This window comes from Triturus cristatus, chromosome 6, assembly GCF_964204655.1.
Source record: "Triturus cristatus chromosome 6, aTriCri1.1, whole genome shotgun sequence".
Classification (NCBI taxonomy): Eukaryota; Metazoa; Chordata; class Amphibia; order Caudata; family Salamandridae; genus Triturus; species Triturus cristatus.
The window spans coordinates 116,864,995-116,884,615 of record NC_140589.1 but is presented as its reverse complement, the minus strand read 5'-3'; the positions used below and the strand labels follow the sequence as shown (position 1 = coordinate 116,884,615).

The following is a 19,621-nucleotide window of genomic DNA, read 5'->3' as shown; positions in this document are numbered from 1 at the left end:
TGTGTGTTGTGGGCATGGCACACAGGGATGTGTGCCATGTCGACTCTCTGTTTTGTTCTGCACATAGACACTCAGCCTGCAAGGGCAGTGTGTGTGTGTGTGTCAGGGTACAGGTCCTCTAAGGGTAGCACAAGAAGTGCTGTAGCCCTTAGGGACCTTCTCTGGTCACAAGGCTCTGGGTACCTAGTTTAGGCTTCAACACAGTTTTAGGGAAGGAACATAGGCCCTGGATACCTGATTGGCAGGAGCCCAGGGCACACTCAGTCAAAGTACATCAGCAATTCAGCAAAAAGTGGGGGCATACATACAAGAAAGATGGCACTTTCTCACACCTTGGAAACTCTAATGCACAAAACTGCTGACATTACGCATTCTCTTTGGAGGCAAACAGATCTAACCAAGGCTCTCCCCACTGTTGCAAGAGACTTTGCGCCACCTCCGGTAGAAGACGTCATTTGTTACCCGCTAGGCATCGATGCCTGAGTTTGTCTGCCCTGGTGTTCAGAGAACCTGCCACGTGTTAAACCACTAGAAATATGTCCTTCTTTTTCAGCCTTTCCTCTTGACAAAGAGTCCACACCCACAGATGGCCCTGCTTGTTGTATTAGCACATAGAGGTTGTGTTGTCCATGAACACTTGCACCAACTTCCCTTTGACAGAGGGACTATATCTTCAGCGCCAAGACGCCGCGGCATTCGTGCGCTCTACAAATATTTCAGTCAGTCAGTCAGAGGAAGAAATGCTTTCAACGCCAAGCGGATCGCCCGGAGCTTCAACAAGTTTATGTGGAACCCCTGACTTCGCCGGAGACCAAAGTACTCTGATCCCCATCTCTCCCAGATGGACGCCCCATCCCAGGAGTGACGTATCTGTCACTAACGTGAGATCTGGTGGGGAAGTGAGAGGGATCTGCCTCTGACCCAATCGTGGTTTGTTAGCCACCACTGCAGGATCTTTGCAGTTCCTTTCAAGATCTGGACCATGTGGGAGAAATTTCCCTGATCCTGCACCCACTGGAGCTTCAGGTCCCACTCGAGAGCCCGCTTACGCCATCTGGCATGATTTACCAACAGGATGCAGGAGGCCAGGAGGCCCTTCAGAGTCATTCTTACCAACTTCCAGGATAGAGGCTGAAACATTGGTATCATAACCTGAATATCCTGGACTCGCTTCTGGGGAGGATAAGCCCGAAACTGAACTCTGTCCAGAACAGCTCAGATGAAAGGGAGCATCTAAGAAGGATGCACATTTATAGGGAACCCCGGCAAATTCAGAGGTCTGAGATGAGGACGCCTTCAACAGCCAGTCGTTGAGGTAGAGGGAAGACTGGAATCCCCAGCCTGTGCAGATGAGCTGCGATCACCACTATCACCTTGGTGAACACTCAAGGGGTGCTGGTAAGGCCAAATGGTAGCACAGTGAATTGAAAGTGCTTATGGCCTACCTTGAACTGCAGGTAACGACTGTGGGCCGGCAGGATGGGGATGTAAAAATATGCGTGTCCAACGCTCCCAGCCAGTGTCCTTGGTCTAGGGCAGACAAGACCTGAGCCAACCTGAGCATCTTGAATTTCTCCTTTTTGAGGTAGAGATTGACAGTCATAAGGTCTAGAATAGGACAAAGACCTTTGTTCTTTTTGGGTATCATAAAGTAGTGGGAATAACAACCACTGCTTACTTCTGAATCTGAAGGGAACGTGTTGTGGGACACTGAGGCTTGGACCATCAAGCTCTCAGAGTGTGACGAAGAGGGCTTGGGGCTTCAGGAGCGTTCCTGCAACCTTCTCTTCCTCAATCGTGACCAGGACCCCCGAGGAGTTGCACTCAATGGCGGCAGCTGCCAGGCCGCAAATAGCTTAAGCAACCATTACCTTATAGCCTTTGCACCATGGCCTGGCAGTCAGAGCACGACTGAGTCGTGGTCGCGCTCAAGACACCATAAGCACACAAGGTGCTGGTCGGAAACAGACCTGGTGCGATGACAGGCGCCAAATGGTTTAAATGTACCTTTCCAGAGGTCATCCCTTGATACAATTGAAAAAATCCTCGACAAAACGTCGGAAAAAATCAAAAAGAGAAAGAGGGGAGCTCTTCTCCGGATCAGCACTAACTGGCACAGAAAGAAAGAAACTGACGTCCACGTGCTTGGGAGGCACCTATATACGTGACTGCGACGTCACATCCAGCACCAATGACACCACATGGAGCCGAATGGAATCACCCGCCGGCACGCAGGGGTACTGCTCACAAAAAAGTTTCCGGATCCAATCCGACGCCAGTGAAATTCAAAGGTAAGGAATCTGTAGCCAGAAGCCTCTATCAGATTTCCATTTTACTTACTTGTAATCTTAGTTCTCCAACTTTGGTACTTCCTTGAATTTGGAACTATTCACCTCCTCCCAGATGAACCAGAAGTATGGCTGGAAATTAAAAATGGGATCCTTATTCTCTTCTGAGCTACAATATAAACTGCCTGAACTGACAATGCCATGTTTTCTGGCTCACTACAGGCTCTTGGAACCCTCAAGAGTCCGTGCCACCATTTTCTCATTAGAGTGCTGCCTATCTGCACCATATTTTACCCACAAAATGCAATGAGATGTTGGTGTAAATGGGATATACTTAAAAACAAAATGGAAATGGTCTACTTCTTCCTCTCTAGGTTTATGCTCCAAAAGTAGTACTGGAACATACATACAAAATGATGCCCTTATACACACATTCCTTCTCTGTAAGAGTAATTTTTTTTTCATGAAACAGTTCTCAAATTAGAACACACATTACATTTACAAATATCAAAAAAGGCTCAGGCAGGTGAATTCAAGAGTCATAAAACTTGCACTTGGATCGATCAGGTCACTGTCCCTAGCAGTGCATACAGTGTGGCTAGGGAATAATATAGAAACTCCCAAGGTGCAAAACGGTCATGAAATAAAAAGTCTTACTAAAAGATAGTAATTCCCCTGACAGCTGGAAAAGAAAGGCGTCAAAGTCACCTAATGGCACAGTGTTTATCAAGATAATGGTGCACCGCAGGAACACAACATTAACTAGGAACAATTATTTTACTATAATTAAATAAATCACCACAGAGATACACAAAGCTGGTGATTTAAGCTCACCAAAATTAATTGAGAATGATCTCGGCAAATCTGGTTGATACAGCTGTAGGCATTTCTTCTCACATACATCAGAGACTGTTCTTTTGGAACCTGTACACAGACAAAAAGGTTATTATTTAGAATAAGCAACATAAACAGTACAGCTACCAAAAAATCTTCATATTGTTGATAAAGAAGCACCACAGTAAATCCTGCTGTACCAGCCCTATAACCCTTCATTCCTTCACAAGATGTGGCATTGAGCAGACAGATCAGAAGAGTCGAGAACATCCACAGTCTTAGAAAGCAGCTCAAACAAATTGGAGCATTGGATGTAAAACCAACAACTATGCTTTCATCACTGCTTCCACGGGGAGGCACATGGGCTACTAATGTCGAGTGCCATTATCCACGAAAATCCTGCTCATAATGGAGAAGGAAAAGTGACTTACCAGTAAAACCCAAATAATCTTTCACATGTGCTTTCTTTGAATTTGGAAAAAAGAACATGTCCAACAATGGGCAGCATCCAGGAATACATTTTTCAAAGAGATTACATACCTATAAGTGACACAATTTCATGTTCTTTTCACGTGTCCATGACAAATAGCCAATCAGAAATACAAAGCCCATTTGGCCGAGAAACAAGCAAAAAGGCCCCGTTGTAAATTCTACCATCAAAGGAAAACCAAAGCAGATAATAGTGCCTTCAAACATGTCTACACTTACAGAAAACCTAACCATGCATCTTTCAAGATTTTAAATACTGCACTTTCCCAGAAAGCCCTGAGCATCCGTTTGCCAGTTCATTTTTATAGTGACAGACGGAACATAGTTCTACTATGCAATACAAAACGTGAACGATGGAGAATGAATATGCTCCTTACCAGTATGCATCTGTTCTTGGCATGTAGGGCTGCTGACATTCATATCTGTGCATAGATCGCCGCCTAGTGTTGGGTCCGGATGATTGCACATTGTTGTCCTGGAAGAGTCTTCGAAGTATCACGAGATAGGTGGCTCCTCCCCTGGACTACAGTGCACATGGGCATCCTCTCCATCCTCAGATTGTTTTTCGCCATTGTGGCAGTGATGGAGTAGATACCGTAAGTGATGACCATGCCATACAGTAATTCTGAGTGCTGCAGCCGCTACAGGCGCCGGGGAGGAGGGTGGGCGATATGAATGTCAGCAGCCCTACATGCCAAGAACAGATGCATACTGGTAAGTAGCATATTCAGTTTGAGGCATGTGGGCTGCTGAATTCATATCTGTGCATAGATTATATAGCAGTCCCTCTATAAGCGGCGGCTGCCCTTGCCAGCTGCAGCAGTCTGAAAAAGGGTCTTGAGAACAGCCTTTCCTACAGCTGCCTGCTGTTTTGAATGCACATCTACACAGTAGTGTTTTGTAAATGTATGTATAGTGGACCATGTGGCTGCTCTACATATTTCCTCTAAAGGAATATTCCCTAGGAAAGCCATGGACGCCCCTAACTTTCGTGTTGAGTGGGCTCTGGGAGGAATCGTTAATGTGCGTTTAGCTTTTTGATAGCAAATTTGAATACATTTAACGATCCATCTGGCTATCCCTACTTTGGAAATGGCGTTGCCCTTGTGTTGTGGAGAAAAGGCAACGAAAAGTTGTTTTGTTTTCCTAAAATCCTGTGTCCTGTCTATATAGTACATGAGGGCCCTCTTTACATCTAGTGTATGGAGCATTCTCTCCGCGACATTTTCTGGATTTGGAAAGAAAACAGGCAGTTCAATAGTTTGATTCATGTGGAACTGCGATATCACTTTAGGCATGAAAGTGGGGTTAGTACGCAGTACAACTCTGTTTGCGTGAACCTGTATGAACGGCTCTTGAATGGTTAGTGCCTGGAGTTCACTAACTCTTCTTAACGAAGTGATTGCCACTAAGAAGGCTACTTTCCAGGTGAGGAATTGAATCTCACATGAATGTAGAGGTTCAAAAGGTGGACCCATCAATCTGGTGAGGACCACATTGAGGTTCCACACCGTGCCCCGGTGGGGTTGTTGGAGGAATCACTCTTTTGAGTCCCTCCAAGAAGGCTTTGATGGCAGGCACTCTGAATAAAGAGAGGTGTTGCCTGTTTTGAAGATAGGCCACTATTGCGGTTAGATGTATACGGATGGAGTTGTATGCCAGATTGCATCGGTATAAGTGCAACAGGTAACAGATGATGTTCTGAATGGATGCATCCAGCGGATTAATGTCATTGTTTTTACAGTAAATGACAAACCTTTTCCATTTAGCCGCATAGCAAGCTCTGGTTGTGGGTTTCCTGGCCTCCTTGATGATACTCATATACATTCTGGAGGCAGGTTCAGGTAGCCAAACTCTAAGACTTCAGGAGCCAGATCGCCAGGTTCAGCTGTTGCGGATCTGGGTGCTGAATTTCGCCATGGTTCTGTGTTAAAAGTTTGGGTGTTAGCCGCAGTCTTTGAGGCGGCACCGCGGACAGTTCTAGGAACGTGGTGTACCATGGCTGGCGTGCCCACATTGGAGCAACCAGGATGAGTGTCATCGAGTGTTGCCGTAGTTTGCGTGCCACTAGCGGTATTAATGGCGCTGGGGGAAAAGCGTACGCAAATCTGCCGGACCAGTTCATCCATATCGCATTGCCCTGCGATTGTGGATGTGGGAACCTGGCGGCAAAGCTTTGGCATTTTGCGTTTTCGTTTGTGGCGAATAGGTCTATCTCTGGGTGACCCCACTGTTGGAAGTACGGTTGGAGTACTGATGGGTGTAGCTCCCACTCGTGCATCTGGTGGCTGTGTCTGCTGAGCAGATCCGCCATCTGGTTGTCCTTGCCCGGGAGGTGTTCCGCCATGAGGAATATGTTCCTCTGAATGGCCCACTTCCACATGCTCTGAGCCAGATGAGACAACTGTGGAGAGTGTGTTCCTCCCTGCTTCTGTATGTAGTACATGGCAGTCATGTTGTCCGTCCGGATCAACACGACTTTGTTGCACAAGTGTACTTTGAATGCCTTCATTGCCAGGAAGATTGCCATCAGTTCCAGAAGGTTGATGTGCATCTTCTTTTGTTGTGTTGTCCATAGTCCCTGCACTGTGTAATTGAGTACATGAGCTCCCCATCCCTGGAGAGACGCGTCCGCCGTTAGTATTATTTGTGGAACAGGCTCTTGGAACGGTCGGCCCTTGCAAAGGTTTTGTGGATTCCACCAATGCAGAGAGTTGTATGCCCGACCGCTCACCAACACTAGGTCTTTTAATTGCCCGTGAGCCTGATTCCATTGACGTGCTAAGCACTCCTGAAGCGGGCGCATATGTAGTCTTGCGTGCGGGACTATGAAAATGCAGGAGGCCATCATGCCTATCAACTGCATGAACACTCTTGCAGGAAGGGAGTGTTGTGGTTTGAACTTGGAGATCAGCAGTTGCATGCTGTTGATCCTCACTAAATTTGGCTGAGCTGTGGCTGCCAGAGTGTCTATTGTCGCGCCCAGGTACTGTTGTACGTGTGCGGGTTGTAGATGTGATTTTGGGTAATTTAGTGAGAATCCCAGACTGTGAAGAAGGTGAATGGTGAGGGACATGTGGCTGGCACATTGCTGGGCTGACTTTGCCTGAACAAGCCAGTCGTCCAGGTAAGGGTAGACGTGAATGTGTCGTCGCCGTAGATGTGCAGCCACTGTAGCTAGGCACTTGGTAAAGACCCTGGGTGCTGTTGTCACGCCGAAGGGGAGGACTTTGAATTGATAGTGCTGTCCCTGAATAGTGAACCTGAGATATTTCCTGTGTGATGGGTGGATGGGTATGTGGAAGTACGCATCATTGAGGTCTAGAGTGGCTAGGAAGTCTCCCTGGCTGAGCAGCGGGAGAACCTGCTGTAGGGTGAGCATATGAAAATGCTCCGACAGAATGTAGTGGGTGAGGGGTCTGAGTTCTAGTATAGGACTGAGCGACCCGTCCTTTTTTGGGATTAGGAAGTACTGGGAGTACACCCCTGTCCCCTGCTGGTTGACGGGCACGACCTCTATTGCACCTTTTTGCAGCATACTTAGCACTTCCTGCTGCAATAATGCTAAGTGCTCTGCGGACATAGGACGGTGCTTTGGCGGTATTGTGGGTGGAGTGGAGGTTAATTCGAGACAGTAACCGTGCTGGATAATATCCCTGACCCACCTGTCCGTGGTGATGGCTTTCCACGTGGACAGGAACCGCTGGAGTCTCCCCCCGACAGGTGTTATGTGGTCGGGGGGAAGGGAGAGGGCGTCACTGTTTGTTCTTGGGTGAGGACCTGGTGTTGCCGTAACCGCGTCCTCTGCCCTTGGTGCTGGAGCCACGATATCCACCTCTGTTGTTTTTATCGTAGGTACTCTGTGTGCCCCCTTTATTGTATGTCTGCTGTGACCCCTGTCCTCTAGCTGCTCCCCTATTCCCGGGGCGACGAAAGGAGCCACTACGAAATGTCTGCGTTTGCAGAGCCCCCATTGACTTTGCAGTGTCAGTGTCCTTTTTTATCTTTTCTAAGGTGGTGTCAACTTCTGGTCCGAATAAGTAGTCGGGGTTGACAGGCTGATTTAGGATGTTGTTTTGAATCTCAGGTTTGAATCCGGAGATTCTTAACCAAGCGTGTCGGCGTAACATGACGCTGGTGTTTATCGCCCTCGCAGCTGTGTCGGCAGCATCTAGTGCGCACTTAATGGATGCGTTTGTAAGAAGTTGTCCCTCTCTGATGAAGAGCTCCGCTGCCTCTTTGTATTCGTCTGGCAGATGTTGGAGTAGTGACTCTAGCGTGTCGTAGTGTGAACGATCGTAGCGAGCCAGGAGGGCCTGTGTATTGGCAATGCGCCAGATGTTTGCTGCTTGAGCTGCAATCCTCTTGCCTGAGGTCTCCAGCACTTTGGACTCCTTGTCTGGGGGAGGAGCATCACCAGTTGTTTGCGAGTGCGCTCGTTTGCGAGCGTTAGCAACCACCATGGAGTCCAGAGGTAACTGACCTCTAATGTACATAGGGTCCCCGGGCGCAGGCTTGTATTTTTTTTCAATCCTGGGGTTCAGCACCCGTGCCCTGGTTGTTTCCTTGAAAATGTCCTTTGCTGGCTTGAGAACACCTTTCAACATGGGCAGAGTCTTGACAGTCCTCTCAGGAAGTCGTCCTCAACTGTGTCAGAGTGGAGTTGCACTCCATGATTGGCTGCAGCACGTTCTATGAGGGCATTGAAGGCAGCAGTGTCCTCTGTGGGAGATGTTTTTGCGCCGTAAAGCTGCGTGTCCTGGGTATCTGTTACGGCACCCGGGTCTGCAGGGTCATCCCAAGCTTGATCTGGGTCCTGCTGCTCCTCAGGATCTATATCCCTAGGGTAGGTGGTATCATCACCCATGTAATCCTCCATTGCGTCTGTGTCGGAGGGCGTCGGAGAAAAGGACTGGGGATCCGGATAGGACATATGCAGGCGTTCGTATAGAACCGGATCCAACTCTGCTGGCAGTTTCTGCTTCAGAGGGATTCTGTAAGAGTCCAAGGCCTTCTCTGGCGTGACCTTCCGTTTTCGGAGCATGAGTCTGCCGGTGTCGGCGTCGATGAATTGGGACGGTGAAGGCTCAGTAGGAGAGTGTCCAGTAGATGGGGACCTTGTCTGGCGGACACGTGTTCGGATCTCGAACATCTTCGGCGCCGTGGACGGCGGCAAACCAAAAGTGATGTTGGTTGGCGCAGAAGGTGCCTTTGGAGCCTTTTTCGGGTCGGGTCCCGACGTGGACTGGAGGGCTGCCCGTTCTCTGATGCATTGCAATGACGCCGCAACTTGTCGCACCGAGAACACCGAAGGTTCTTTGGTGCCGAGTGGTTCTGTAGAGGTAGGCGTGGACTGCTTCGGAGCCACAGGGTCATCGATTCGAGGAGAGGTAGTAGCGGTCAACTGAGTCGATGACTTGACCCGTGTCGCTGCCTTCGGAGTGGACTCCGATGGAGCGGCCATCTTAACTTTGGTGGTCGGGGCCGATTGCTTCGGTGCCGGGGGCCGAGGCGCTTTTGTGGTACCGATGGCCTTCCTTTTCGGGTCGGTACCGATATCTGCAGCAGCGAGTTCGGCGCCAAAATCCCTTTTAGTGTGTTCGGAGCCGATGGTCTGTGCTGGCGTCGAAGGAGTGGAGGTCTTCGAGGGCTTCGAGCCGACCACTGCTAGTTTCACTTTCGGTTTCTGTGGAACCGGTGTGACGATTGGTTTCGGTTTCGTTGAAGGGAAACCAGTCTTTTTTGGTAATAATGGCTCTTGCTGGATGTTCGAGGCCGGGCCTGAAGGCGGGGCCGAAGAACTGCGGGATTGATCTCGGGTAAGGCCCGGAGGCGATCCCTTGACTGGAGCCGTAGAATGACGCACTTTGATAGCCTCCGTTTCGACGGGTAGGCTCTGCTCTTCACCAGAGCTATCTTCTTCGGCCCCAAAGGCCTCATCGTAGTCTCCTACCTCATCGTCGGCTTCTTCCCTGTGAAAAAGCGCTTCATCGGCGTCTTCCGATCGGGAATCGTGTTCGGAAGCGGGGCTGGAGTTTATGTCTTCCCCGCTTTCAACATCCTCGTCCTCGGTGCTGAAGATGTTGGCCGGGGCCGGTGCCGATTGCTGCGCTTTTAATCTCGCTGCCCGTCGATTCCGGAGAGTCTTCTTGGATCGGAATCGGGCACAGGCCATACATTTCGATTCGTCGTGATCCGGCGAGAGGCATTTGTTGCACACCGGGTGGACGTCGATATGTGGATATTTGGCGTGGCATACAGGACACCGTTTGAATGGGGTCCTCGATTCCATCGTCGATGTAAGGTCGATGGTCGGATTAAACGGATCCGAAAAAACTTGAAGAAGTTTGCTAAACTAAGCAAGAAAGCTGTTGATACCGAGCGGGAACAGTACCGACGAAAACTAAAGGCCTTTTGGCCTTAAGCTAAATTTTCCTAACTTGAGCTAAGATAAGCACATCCAAACCCAATGGCGGAAAAAAACAATCTGAGGATGGAGAGGATGCCCATGCGCACTGTGGTCCAGGGGAGGAGTCACCTATCTCAGGATACTTCGAAGACTCTTCCAGGACAACAACGTGCAAACATCCGGACCCAACACTAGGCGGCTATCTATGCACAGATATGAATTCAGCAGCCCACATGCCTCGAACACGTTAATTATGAACCTTTCCTGCCCGTCCAGTACATACCATACCATTCAGCTGCATCAGGTACCAGCCCTCTCATCTAGAACGCAACACCCGGGGCCACCCATGTAGACACCCCCAATGGTATATGAGGAATAAGTGGAAAACTTTAATTGCCCTCTCCATTTTAATGGAGTTCCTGGGCTTCAGACTCCAATAGGTGTGTCTCAATGCACACTCCTGTCCTTCTAAGGTAGATGAGGGTCCTATAGCGTTTGACGAAATGATTCAACCCCGAACGTTCCATGTAAGCATTAGCACGGAGTCAGGCCTTACAAAGGGAGATATCAACCATATCCATCCCGTTCCATCCCCCACTCCCTTCTCGTCACTCACTCCCAAGATCCACAATAAGCAATACTCGAGTGCTTTTGCACAGATTATAACATAACTCCTAAACAGCTCTCATCCCCCCACCCTGGGTAGACACCCCATACATCAACTAGTGTCTTCCAATCATAGAGACAAACTATCCTACCCTAACTAGTAACCCCAGTAGAACTTCAGTGTGGGCTTGGAGTCAGGTTGTCGTACTTTGAAATTTGGGACCGCGTAGGAGGCAGGGCCCTACCCCTGTCTATCCCGGTATTAGTGAACCGCGAATGGTTAATGCGGTATGTACAAGTGCTTTGTGTAACGTTTTAGCTATGAATGCACTGTGTATACGTTATTATACATCACTACATGGGTTCCATCTTAGAGCGGTGGCCATCTTATGGTTTCCCTCACATAGGCTACATAGCATGAAGCAAATATGGGCCTTTTAGAGCACATGTGCTTTCCTTTGACTTCTCTGTGACCTGGGCAGCTTGGCTCCGCTGCCCCAGGTCAGTCCGGTCTCACGAGTTCCCCGTCCTCTGGCCACCTGTGATTAGCATCAGGGCTCGACACACCATAAAGCCTTTACATTAAACACGAGCCTCCAGCTAATCTCTTTCACACCTGACTGTTCCTGCTTTATGGCTTGTTTTCCAAACAGGAGATGCTCATGTTTATTGGGGCCTATCGATATCTGATGTGGGATCTGAGCCTTGCTGGGTAAATAATTGCGGGCTGGCTTAACTGGAATGTGGGATGGTCATCATGACTCTGCCTTTTCGTTTGTAATGTATACTTTATATGGCCATATCGTAAACCAAGGAATATATGCCTGAAGCAGGATATTTTGTATTTAAGGAGAAGCCCGTTTCTGTGATTTTTAGCAGTCTCCTGAGAACATACACGCTGTTGTACTTCTAGGATACCTGTAATTGGTCTGCAGCCAATAAACTGATCTTTGACTTCACCCAGAAGACTCTGTGTTTCTGTAGGTCTGAAACAGGAAGAACCCGAAGTCATAGGGTGTGTTCCCCTGCACCGCTGGGCTTAAAATTCCCAGTACTTCAGTTGGCGCCCAACGTTGGGCGATTTCAGCGGTACCGGTCCAAGCCAGAGGTTCGTGAGGAGCTTCGTGTGGAAATTCTGGAGGAAGGCCGCCACTTCGACCCCAGCATGTCGACGTGGTCCAAAAGTCTTTTCTGTGAGGTTCTCCGCGTCCCGACGGCTACGAAGGACTGCTGCCCTGATTAATCGCCCTGTTTTGGACCCTTGACGATTTTGGTAGAGCGAAACAATCGAGAGAGTCTTCTGGTGACGCCATTGATCATCGATATTCAGTTAAGTATAAGTGGAGCGTCTCCCAGTTTGAATTTGGTATCCTTCGGGATTATTTTGATTTGGAGTTTGCAAACCCCAAAGCCAGAGGACTCGTGTATTCACGAGACTATCGTAATCGATAATCCTTTGAAGTTGGGAACTAGACTAGAGAGCGAAGATGCCTGGTGCTAGTGTATTTGGAAGATTATTTTGTTTGAGTTGTGGAAGGGATTTCCAGTTAGAGGATTCATGTCCGGTTCCTCCAATTGGAACTCCAACTTATGAGCTTTATGTAAAACATGGCGTGGGCCCCATTGCATATAATGAAATATGGATCCGATACACCAGAAAGGACGGTGTTTTAAAATGGCCCCAAAATGGTAGTTTCGATACAGATATCTTAGATAATTTGGAAGTAAAATTGTTTAAAAAGAAAGACCGGCCGGCGATGTTTGATTCTTTCCGCCTATGGCGAAAGGAAGCCAAACAGAAGGAAATTAAGCTAGTGAAAAGGAATAAGAGAGAAAGAGGTATGTCAGTGATGCAAGCAGCTGTGCAATTTAAAGATAATGATGAGGAACAAATGAAGGAACAGTTACATAGACAGCGCAAACTAGGGATTGATAAATGTTACCCTGTTTTGTCTCCCCTTGTGCAAGATGAGACAAAAGAGAAAGAAAAAGATTCCCTAATGTCCCATTTGTTAAGTTCGCCACCCCCGTATGCGCAAAATGCCACCGCACCTCCACAGCTTGTAAATGCGCAGCCTCCAGTAAATATGCCGCAAGCCTTCCCACAGCCGCCAGCTCCTCCTCAGCTGGCTCCTATCCCTGCAGTGCAGCCCTCTCAAGGGCCGCCAGTTTTGCTACCTGTTGCCCCTGCGCTTCCTGCGACTTTGCCTGGCACGCCAGCGGCTTCCCCTGGGGCTCCTTCTTACACTACCCAGGTACCTGTATCTGAATCTGTTTTTCTTCCCTCTGTCTATCCCCCTGTCTTCGCCTCAACTTCTCCTTCAGCGCGACAACGTCTAGCTAATGTAGTTACTAGTTTAATGTCGCCTCTCTTTAGGTCATCGAGTGCGACTCCTGGTTTACAACGTAAGCAATTGCGCAGTCAGCTGCCTGATCCTGAAGAGAAAAAGGTATTAGATCATATGGCGCGTAGGTGGATTATTTTTTCTTCACTCTATGATGTGCAGTCAGTTGTTGACTTTTCCACCAATGGGATGCCCCGAAACAGAGGTATGTGTTCGAGAAAATGTGTGAAATCCTCTGTGAGGAATTGGATGATCATGGTAGAGATCCAAACCCGCAGGAGTTGTGTCGAGTGAGATTCGATTTTGGAAAAGGTACAATTGTGGGCCCCGATGTAAATAAAGCAGTTGCGACCTTATTATCTTTGAGGAATGATGATTGTCAACAGTCGTTGTTTGAACACGATTTCCCTGTGGGGAAAAAGGTAAAAGCGCGACAATACCCCATGAGAGAAGTCCCTCCGGTATGGAAGGAAGCCGTTGCGGCTGATGCCGCTAACAATATCGTTGCTATGCCAGCTCATAATCAGCGTGTTTGGGTACATGTCCCATGGAAGCGTTCTGAGGTGTTAACGCTTAAACAGACATTGCCTGATCCCCGTAAAAACCCTGCAGGATATTATAAGAAGTTATCACAAACTGCAGGATCATGTATCATGAATTTAGCTGACATGGATATGTTGTTTGGAAATGTTGTTCCACAGCCTTTGTGGGGATCAATTCGTAATGTAGACCACGATGCAGAACTAGGTGCTACATGGGCTAATATTATTGCTGCAGACACTAGACAAGTTGGTGGTGCAAAACCTGAGCCTCTGGTAGCAGAACTCCCTGGCAGAATTATTACATATATGAAAACTTTAATGCCCGTGATGCGCGTGAATTGGGATAAGCAATCCGCATGTAAGCAGAAGAAAGATGAGACAGTGTCTGATTTCTTCACCAGGTTTGAAGAAACGTTTATCGACCACAGTGGTCAAGACATGAGCACTGAAGGTGGCCAACGATTATTTGTTGATAAATTTGTGCTTCCCGAGTTGTGTAAAAAATTAAAAGACTCAGAAAGTTCCTGGGCTGTTTCCTCTTCAGCGCAAATACTGGCTACTGCACAGTATTATGAAAATAGAGATAAAGATGAGAAGGATAGAACAGATAAGAAAACGAAATAACTGAAAACAAAGGTTCTTTTACAGCAGGCCTATCCACCACGTGGAGGACAGAATAACTATAGGCAAACCCAAGGTATCTATCAGCAGCCCCAACAATTTCAGAATAGTCAGCAAATGAATGGGTATTATCAACCACGAATCCCTGTAGGTCCCAACCAATGTTCATATTGCAAAGAGGAAGCTCATTTTAAATATAGTTGCCCTAAATTAATGCAGCGTAACAGTAGTGCGTATGGCGCAAGAGGTAGAGGTGGTCAGCAAGCTCCTAGAGGCAGAGGGCGTGGAAATGTTCCCCAGAACGCGCGTCCTCTTCCGCCTCAAAATACCATAAATAGCTTTGATCAGCAAGCCAACGCGACTGGTAATACAGCTCAGTATTACAATAATGATTATTATGCAGAAGATGACAATGTAGAAGATAATGATTACTAGGACAGCCGTAGACAGAGAGAGGGAGTTGTTTCAGTGCCAGTGGATCAGAGCGGACCTTATGTTAAAGTAACTACAGCAAATGTAACGGAACCCTTTCTGCTGGATACTGGTGCTGCAAAGAGTTCAATCATGCATTCAAAACTCCCTGGCGCGCCTTTGTCTGGCGAAATGAATGTTTCAGTAGGTTTTTCTGGCGCCCCAGTTAGGAACCCGATTTCTAGTCCTATGTCACTTTCTGTTGGACCTTGTGAGCTAAAAGCACCCCTCATCCTAACGACAGGTTGTGGTGAAAATCTGCTAGGATTAGATTTGCTAAAAAGATTGCATGCAACGCTATATTGTTCTCCCTCAGGAGTACAACTTACATTAGGCAAGAAAGTGATTTCCCCGATGTATTTGTCTAAAAATGCAATGCCACCTGAATTGTCATCCCTTCCGGATGTCCTTTGGGCTACTGGTCCCAATGATGTGGGTCTTTTGGAAATACCGCCATACGTGGTCACTTTAAAAGCCAATGTCAGATTGCCACGTATTCCCCAGTACAAGATCTCCAATGAATATCAGAAAGCATTGTTAGCAATTGTCAGTGATTTGATTAAAAAGGATGTAATTGAAGAGACAAGAGGCAACGTTTGCAATAGTCCTGTTTTACCTGTCTTAAAACGAACGGACCCTTCACAGCCACCTGTTTACAGATTTGTGATTGATCTTAGAGAGGTTAATAAGATTGTTGTGCCACAGTTTCCAGTTGTCCCTGATATAACTGCCTTGTTAACTATGATTCCAGCCTCCGCTGCATGGTTCTCAGTGATCGATCTAAAGAATGCTTTCTTTAGCATCCCAATTGCAGAGGAGAGCAGAGACATTTTTGGCTTCAGTTTAGGAGGTCGTAGCTTCCGCTTTAAACGCGCTCCCGAGGGCTACTGTGAAAGTCCATCAATATACAGTCAGGCTTTAAAAGCGCAGCTTGATGCACTTGTTTTACCTAGTGGCGCTATCCTTATTCAGTATGTTGACGATTTACTAATCGCCTCGGATACTGAAAAGATTTGCAAAAACGCTACCTTGTCATTGTTGCGTCATTTGTCTGCCTTTCATCACAAAGTGTCTCTCTCAAAGCTGCAATATTGTCGACAAGAAGTGACCTACTTAGGTCATCTCTTATCGAAGGAGGGAAGGAAACTGACCCCAGAAAGAATTCAAGCCATTGCACAGTTGAGTGTGCCAAGAACACAGAGAGAAGTGCGTGCTTTCTTGGGCATTACTTCATACTGTAGGCATTGGATTCCTAATTTTTCCTTGCTGGCAAAACCTTTGTTAGCATTAACATGCAAAGACACACCGAATCCTATCCCATGGTCTGAAGAGTGTCAGAAAAGTTTTTGGGAATTGCGTAATGCATTGTGTTCAGCTCCTGTGTTGGGTACCCCTGACTACAGCAAGCCTTTTACATTGTTCATGTTCATGAAAAAGATGGTTGCGCATTATCAGTGTTAACACAGCCTTTTGGCGAGAGACCGCGTCCATGCGCATATTTTTCGTCAACCTTGGACCCGGTAGCGAGGGCATTGCCAAGTTGTCTGAGAGCCACAGCCGCCGCAGCTATGTCTATTCGACAGTCTGCTGGCCTAGTAATGGATAATACATTGATTGTTATGGTTCCACATGCTGTGGACACATTGTTAAACAGGACCAAGACACAACACTTAACTAGTGCGCGATTATCTGGATATGAGCTGACACTGTTAGCAAACCATATACACATAAAGAGATGCAACACGTTGAATCCAGCTACACTATTGCCAATTCCAGCAGACCTAGACGTGATTGAGCAACATGATTGTCTGTTCAGAACAGAAGAAGAGACGAAAGGGAGAGTAGATCTTAAAGATCCTCCCCTGACTGAGTGTGATGGTACTTTATGGGTGGATGGTTCGTGTTTCAAGCTCCCGAATGGTGATACGACTGCTGCATATGCTATTACGACTTTGCACACGATTGTGGAAACTGCGTGTGTGCCACAAAATTCGGCTCAAGCAGCAGAATTGATTGCCCTTACAAGAGCATGCGTGTTGTCTGAAGGAATGAGAGTGAACATATATACGGATAGCCAGTACGCCTTTGGCGTGGCTCATAGTTTGGGGCGATTGTGGAAAGAACGTGGGTTCCTGACTTCGCATGGAGCTAATATTCAGAATGGCAAGTTGGTGAATGATCTCCTTGAATCACTGACCCTACCGTTACAAGTTGCGATTATGAAATGCAGTGCGCACAAGAAAATCACTGATGATGTTGGTCGTGGTAATGCGTTTGCTGATGAAACAGTGAAAGAAACAGCAAGAGATGTGAAGACTCGAATGTATGTTGCAGGCCCTGCAAGATGGGTTGGTGATGTTGGAATGTGTGAAAACACAATAGAAAGTGTAAAGTCCCTTCAAGCTGAAGCCACAGAGAAAGAGTTGAGCAAGTGGAGAGAAAGTATGGGTAAGTTGGATGAGAATGGTTGTTGGATTGATCTGTCAGAACATAGGCGATGGTTGTTACCTGATGCATATGTGCTTCCAGTAGTTACTATGGCACATGGAATGGCACATATAAGTACGAAAGGAATCTGTAAGTTGTTGGCTCCAGTATGGCAGAATGCTGGAATTCCTAAGTGTGCAGAGAATGTGGTCAAGAATTGTATGGTATGCTTGAAGTACAACCCTGGTAGGGGAACCCCAACTCCAGCTGGTCATTTTGCGCCTCCATCATATCCATTTGAAGTTTTGCAGCTAGATTTTATCCACATGGAAAGGTGCAACAACCTGAAATATGTATTGGTGGTTGTTTGCGCTTTCTCAAAATGGATAGAGGCCTATCCCCTAAAAGACAACACTGCTCTGTCCACAGCCAAAGCCCTTGTGAAGGAATTCTTCCCTAGGTTTGGAATGCCAAGAATGGTGTGGAGTGATAATGGGAGTGAATTTGTGGGTAAAGTGATGAAGAATGTGTGTGAGGGACTAGGTATAAAGCAAAAGTTCCACGCTGCAAATCACCCCCAATCAGCTGGATTAGTGGAGCGCTACAATGGCGCTCAAACTCAAATTGGCCAAAATCCAGGCGAGCACCGGTCTTAAACGGCCTGACGCTCTGCCTTTAGCACTCCTATCCACGAGAATGACCGTACACTCACGAGTGGGACTTAGTCCTTATGAGGTCGTTTTTGGGCGCCCAGCCAATGTATGGGGTGTGCCAAGACCGACAAAATTCAGCGAAATCGAGCATCTAGTACTGCTTGATTACTTGTATGATCTGACGGCTAAACTACGTGTTTTACATCAACAGGTGCATGATACTCTTCCTCAGGCCTCTGAAGCTCCTGGACACCCTATCAAACCTGGCACGTGGGTCCTCGTGAAAAATTTCCAGCGCAAAAGCAACGATGAGCCTTGTTGGATCAGCCCTCATCTCGTACTTCTGTCTACAAGATCAGCTGTTCGAGTAAAGGGGAAGAACTGGATCCACGGCGCCCACGTAAAAAGGATCCCTTTGCCTCTGCCGTATGACCAGTGGGTCCAGGAGGGTATCGCAGACTCTGAAACAGACACTGTACCTCGTTTTGTGCCGTTCAGTGATGCACGCATAAAAGGCACAACTTCAGCACAACAGAGTGACGATATTTTGCAAGAAGCTGTGCCACCGTCAATTCAATTGGACACCACAGAGCCTGAACTCTTGTTTCAAGATCAAACAGTACCTGGCCGTCTCCACTATAATCTAAGACTAAGGCCTATGGACAAATAAATATTCTTTTTCCTTACCCTTTTGTTTTTGATACCAGAGCTCTCCCATCTGAAGGACTTTCTTGATTTTTGTTTTTCGAACCACCATCCGGGTTCAGCCGCAGGGTCGCGGTGCCAAGACTTTGGGGTACAGGCCGAAGACGTTAGGTCAACGGTTCTGGTTGGTCTAGCGTGTTCCCTAGACTGACAGGCGTACTCCTTAGCAGAAGATACTCACCCGCCGCGAGCGGCACGATTAGAGGATGGAGTTTTTCAAGATGGAGAGACTCGCTGAGGAAATGAACTTTAAAGCAAGAATGTGTAAAATAATGAAGAGCAAACGTTTTGTATTATTATGCCTGTTTATATTATGTAGTATGATAGTGTTTACTGTAGGATTTGTATTCTTCTCCTCTCAAGAGCCCATTGCACCCACTGTACAGCCTATACCTCCTCCTACTGTCTCCTCACACTCTTTTCACCCTCTGCCTGAACACGAAAAAGCTAGACGATCAGAATTTGTAAATAACTCGTTTATTCAGCTCCTGCACCAGCACCAACTAGTCATGAATACAACCAATTGCTGGGTGTGTGGTTTAATGCCACATACCATTAATAAGGGTATTCCTTATCTAGTGCTGCCGTTTAGTTACAATGGATCGTCATGGGCATTCCAGACCATGTTTCTCTTTGCACTAGACGCCTACTCCCCGCGACAACCACGTTCCATCAGACCTAGCACAAATAATAAAGCCTTAATGAAAGGAGTTTGCGATATGAGCAGAGATATCGATGCATACTCATCTATTCCCATAGAAGAGTTGAGAGATTATGTAGGGTGGAACGCGACGGGGTATAGTATTAGTCTGGGTGAAAGACAGCGAAAAATCTCATCCCCAATCTGGGTCGTAACCCACATAGGTCGGTTCTGTTTGCAAGGTAATGGTCAGAATCCAAGAGCTCAACTGGGGAGAAGTGACTGTACTGAAACATACACTTTTCCGTCACAGTTTTCCCCTGCGTTTTTGGCTGCCAAGGGTACCTATTTTGTCTGCAATGACCGAGCATATACATGGTTGCCCCCTGATTTCTCGGGCACATGTTATATTGCAAATCTGCTACCGCCAACATTTACTGCCGCCTCCGACTATCACAAGACCAGAGTTGTGAGAGGCGTGATTAGTAAGGAGGATACTGCCGGTCAGGAAGCGGGAGATTTCTTTTTGGGTTTCCTGCCGTTTTGGGGACCTATGGTTAATAGTAGGAACCTGAGACAACTGACTCGTGT

The 19,621-nt window shown here is 47.3% G+C and overlaps 1 protein-coding gene across 5 annotated transcripts in view; it reads right to left on the bottom strand.

The window, feature by feature from the left end:
• The window catches only part of LOC146816482 (exportin-5-like), a 1,867,381-nt gene that overhangs the window by 1,329,651 nt on the left and 518,109 nt on the right, over positions 1-19,621 (bottom strand). For all 5 annotated transcript variants that reach the window (XM_085610326.1, XM_085610327.1, XM_085610328.1 and 2 more), the window contains exon 17: positions 3,123-3,212. In XM_085610326.1, the coding sequence (XP_085466452.1) occupies positions 3,123-3,212 (90 nt within the window). The remainder of the gene's footprint in view (positions 1-3,122; positions 3,213-19,621) is intronic.